This window comes from Nymphaea colorata, chromosome 12 (genome assembly GCF_008831285.2).
Source record: "Nymphaea colorata isolate Beijing-Zhang1983 chromosome 12, ASM883128v2, whole genome shotgun sequence".
In the NCBI taxonomy this organism is placed as follows: Eukaryota; Viridiplantae; Streptophyta; class Magnoliopsida; order Nymphaeales; family Nymphaeaceae; genus Nymphaea; species Nymphaea colorata.
Genome location: NC_045149.1, coordinates 16,742,231 through 16,746,814, shown reverse-complemented (window position 1 = coordinate 16,746,814; position 4,584 = coordinate 16,742,231). Strand labels below are relative to the sequence as shown.

The 4,584-nt window shown below is 39.4% G+C and overlaps 1 protein-coding gene across 1 annotated transcript; it reads right to left on the bottom strand.

The window, feature by feature from the left end:
- Positions 1-2,047: 2,047 nt before the first annotated feature.
- Positions 2,048-3,032, bottom strand: LOC116266071 (14 kDa proline-rich protein DC2.15-like). Its single transcript, XM_031647147.2, has one exon. It carries the CDS (start codon positions 2,951-2,953, stop codon positions 2,537-2,539), a length of 417 nt encoding a protein of 138 aa, XP_031503007.1. The 5' UTR covers positions 2,954-3,032; the 3' UTR covers positions 2,048-2,536.
- Positions 3,033-4,584: the final 1,552 nt, after the last annotated feature.

The following is a 4,584-nucleotide window of genomic DNA, read 5'->3' as shown; positions in this document are numbered from 1 at the left end:
GCGTCATTTGTGTCACAACATGCGTTTGATTTGATGGGATAGAAATTGGCCGTTGGTTGGAAAAGATCCCATGGTCGGCAGCTCGATGGGACCATGAAACGTGCTCCCACGTCAATCCTTTTCCCTTCAATTATGGCACATCTGGCGCTCGACAAAGTTGCCCGGGACATTTTCTATTTCGTGGATAACTTTTACCCAGAAGCTACGAACTGTGCGTCTATTCAAAAGAAACCAGTCTGCCGTGGATGGCTTCTCCCGCATTCAAACGTGAGATGCGCTTGGAAGACATGTTTTACCAAGTGAAGAATATTCCACCTATCAAACACGGCCTTTTGGTGGAGACAATCAGAAACCAAGGATTAGCGGCCTATCTAGAAGGTTTGATTCTGTGTTTGTGATCTATTATGCGTATATCTGCATTAACTATGCGAAGTCATTTAATATGCTTTTTTCTTTTTCCAATTTCCATCCATCTATACATCATTTCTTTAAATGTGCTATTAGCCTCAATTAAGATTGATAGTAGGAAGATTTGAAGGAGCATGTGGAACTTGAAGGAGCATGTGTTCCCAGCATTTGCTTTAGGTAAAGTTTCTTTCTTTTGGGTTCTGTTTTGCCTATAATTTCTGAATAAAAATACAGTCCTTGCAAAAACAGAAAAATTACATTCATTTTATTTTTCTGTTTCCAAAGTTGAGAGTTTACTTAATTCAGAGAGCCCTTATTTTAATTTTTTTTTAAAGTATCATTTTTATTTAAAAAAACCATTTTAATTATAAAAAAATGAAAAATTAAACGATTACTGTAATAAATTACCGGTTTGCACGATTAATTATTTCTGGCTATCTATTTCTCTTGCTGCAGGTTGATAATTAAGAAAGTGACTTGGAGGAGGGCGGGCGGGCGGATCCCACTGACTCGGGGGCACATGGCTTTGTTTCACGAAAGATTCCCTTGAATTTCTCTTGGTAGTAATTGTATTTAAGACATATTTCCTTTTCAAAATTCTCACCTTTTTCTTTTATTAAACTTTCTCTCTCTCTTTTTATTTCAATTTCTCTAACAAACAAATACAAATTTTTCAAATTAAAGTTTTTAAATTTTAACAGGCCCAAATACCATTTATTAAAATTTTTATATATGACAATTGAAATTTTCAGAACTTACATGTAAATCATTTATTAAAATTTTTATATATGACAATTGATGTTTTTTTGAGGTGGGCCAAGGCCCATGTGGATCCCTCCTTTGGCTCCGCCCCTACATATGCCAATCAGATTAAGTTTTCAAAGTCATGTAGATCATTTTACATTTATTTTTAAGTTTAAAAGCTCAGGTAAACAATTGAATAACCTTCTGACCTATTTCCCTTTTGCAGGTGTTTGCTCACAATTTAACGAAAAAAGAGAGCCAAATTTTCTAGTAAAGGTATCAAGTAAGAGATTGAAGCAAACTCCTACTGAACTGACCTGAAAAACAAAAGGCAGTAGCTAAAACAGTAAAAATGTAATTTGGTGATGGACTTCACTAAAAATGTGACTCTTGCTAAGGAATTAAATCAAGGGAGTGGTACCATTTTATAAATTACAAAAAAAAGATGTATGAAGATGAAAAATTTTCTAATCATTTTACATAGAAATCCGAATATATGGGGCCATCACCACAACGTCGACTGGCATCTCCAGTCGGGTTCTGCATGGGCACGTACGGTACGGATTGACTGCTCAACCCAAACCCCATTTCTAAAATGTGAACATTTTTCTTGGGGTTCGGTAATAGCACGGGCATTTCACATCTGAATCCTACTGTACTGATCTAATCTAATGGTAGAATCCGCCGTTATAGACGGGGAAAATGAAAATGAACGTAAGTTTCTCTTTTAAGCTTCATGAAGTTGAAAGCGTAATAGTTAACTTGGTGTCGGCGGCCATGCATTAACCACAACTTTCGCAAGAGATAAGTTTACTTGTCATCAGGTTCTGCAGTTTAATTTTGTCATGTTTCACCTCGAGATCATGGCAAGAAAGTGTAGAAGCTTAGGCATCAATGAGAAAATCAAACATTTCTTATACCATGACATGATCACACTTGGCAACAAAGAATTGCACTCGACTTTGAAATAATAATGCAAAAGCAACATGATGGACGACGACTTACTGCACCTACGTCCTCTGATCCACCAGAAAGCTTGCTTCTTCCTCATGGCTGGCAGGACCTATTTCATCTGGTAAAAGCTGAGACCACCATGACATGACCAGATGTTGCTAACTCAAGTTCCTTCTCTTTTTTTTTTTTTTTTCTGCTCTTCTCAGCACCTGCTCATCAACAGGTAAAGGCGCAGGGACATAGTATTGGACCAACACAACGAAAAGGACAACTGCTTGCACTGACTGCATGTAAGCAGCTTATTGGAACTCCAACCACACACACCGTAGAGCACCAAACACTAGAATCAAACAGCAGAATCAAAAATATAGAAAGTAGAATAACAAGAATACTGGAGAAGAAGAAGAAGAAAAGCGTAAACGTCGTTGGTCTAGGCACATTTGTAGCCTTTGGGGATGGAGCATCCACAGGTGTTAACCAGCAAGGCGAACTTCTTCTCGAATTCGAGATGAACACCCAAGATGTCAGCCTTGACCACATTGCAGAGGCAAGCAGCGGCCTCGAAGTCGACCAAGCCGGCGATGACGGGGCAGCACTCGGACCCACTTGGTGGGCGGCCGAGCACAACGTTCAGGAGCCCATGCAGCAAGTTGAAGCAAGCGTCAAGCTTGAACCCGTCGACCGGGCAATGTGGGTTCGCCGGGTAGTGAGGGTGCACCGGCGGCTTGTACACTGGTGGCTTGGGCGTAGGTGGCTTGTATGGTTCACCACAAGAAGGGCAAGCGGAGGCACACTGGATGAGCACCATTGAAATGAAAAGAGAAGAAATCAACACCTTGAATGCCATTTTTTTCTCCCTCTCCTTTCTCTGGCTAGGCAGATGAGAAGATGGAATACTTGGCTCCTCTGTGCTGGTGGTGAGTGGGAGTTGATAGGTAAGGGGGTTTATATAGGGGGAAGGAGGGAGGGGGTGGGGTGACCAGGGTGCAGAAAGAAAAAAGATGCGGCCGCATGGCCATTTTCCGGCGAACCGTAGCTGTCACGGCTACTCAGAGGAACAGGCATGGCCTCTAGAGCTTTGTCGAGTTGCAATGTTTCAACGTACGAATGATAGCAGGCCATGGGAAGGGAACCAGTGACTGGGGCCGAGCACCGACCGAGTAGTCATACATGATACAAGTGTATGTCCCATGGGCCCATCCAAACACCGAGGAGGGCCTTCGTTGCGTAGGGTTGGCCCAGGCACCTTAGGGCCACAAAGCAAAGGCTAACTGGGCACCTACACTCTGGTGCTTCTATAGGTAAGCCCAGTTCGGTTCCCTTCGATTTGATAAAGAGCTGGGTTTGAGTCGGGTCTGACACATAAAACTTGAATATGAGTTCGAACAGATTAAATTTAAAAATATATTTTTTAATATAAAATAATATATATAATTAATCATAATAAAATATTACAATTATATATATAAATTAATAAAATATATATTAAGAAATATTATTGGGCCCACCCAAACCGGCCCGATAACTGATCGTTTCTGCTCGTGACCTTTTTTTTTCGGGTCCGAGTCTGAGCCCAGTACCATATACCTATCGACTACTCAGCCCGCCCGACGTCCAACTTATGTGTAGGTGCTCGGACAAAGTACATGAGCCCAACAAAGCGTTGCAATTTTTTTTTTCTTTTCCAAGGCGACAGATGAATTGGTGATAATTAAAAATACTACTAACTTTTTGAATACCAAAATGCACTTAAAATTCATAGAACCAAATTCGAGTTGATTAATTTGCATTAACCGCTTTAACTATGCCTAATAATATTTGCGCATTGTTAACTATTTTTTGACGAAGTTAAGTATGTTTTCTTGCTGGTTTTGGATGGCAAAATAATAATTTTCCTGAACTACTTGTTAATTCAGCAGAGTTAATTTTCTAGATCTATTCAGTTAATTATAGAAATTTAAGTGCGTTTCTTTCAATACCAGAAAACCAAGACTTTTCTTATATGGAGTTGTACTTTTGAAAATTCCTCCAATATTTATTTACATTGCACATATAATCCATCCACATGACAATTGACATAGCCTAGAAAAGTAAGCTGCACGTGTACAGTGACAAATAAATAAAGAAATGTAAGGCGTTCCAAGTTAGTTATATATCAAGGCGATGTATCATATGCGATCAGGATGACTATTCTCCTGATAGAACGGTGATCTTTCTTGGGTCTTTTCAAGAGTTGAGTCGTTAAGATTGCTAAGATGAAAGGTACATGAGCTAGTAAGTGCCTGTTCAATTATTAAGGTCCGTAATAGTTTATTACTTAACTAAATCACAAGTAATTAAAATCGACATAAGGAAATATACATATTATTTTATGGTTGCAAGAATTGAGAAATATCTTTATTCAAGGGACATAGCGTAGCTGGTCAGGTTAGAGGCATGTCTAAAAGTAGGTCTTTAGTTCGATTCTTGTGGGCGTTA

Coding starts and splice junctions, on each gene's coding strand:
- LOC116266071 (XM_031647147.2), bottom strand. CDS start 2,953: ATGGCATTCAAGGTGTTGATTTCTTCTCTTTTCATTTCAATGGTGCTC.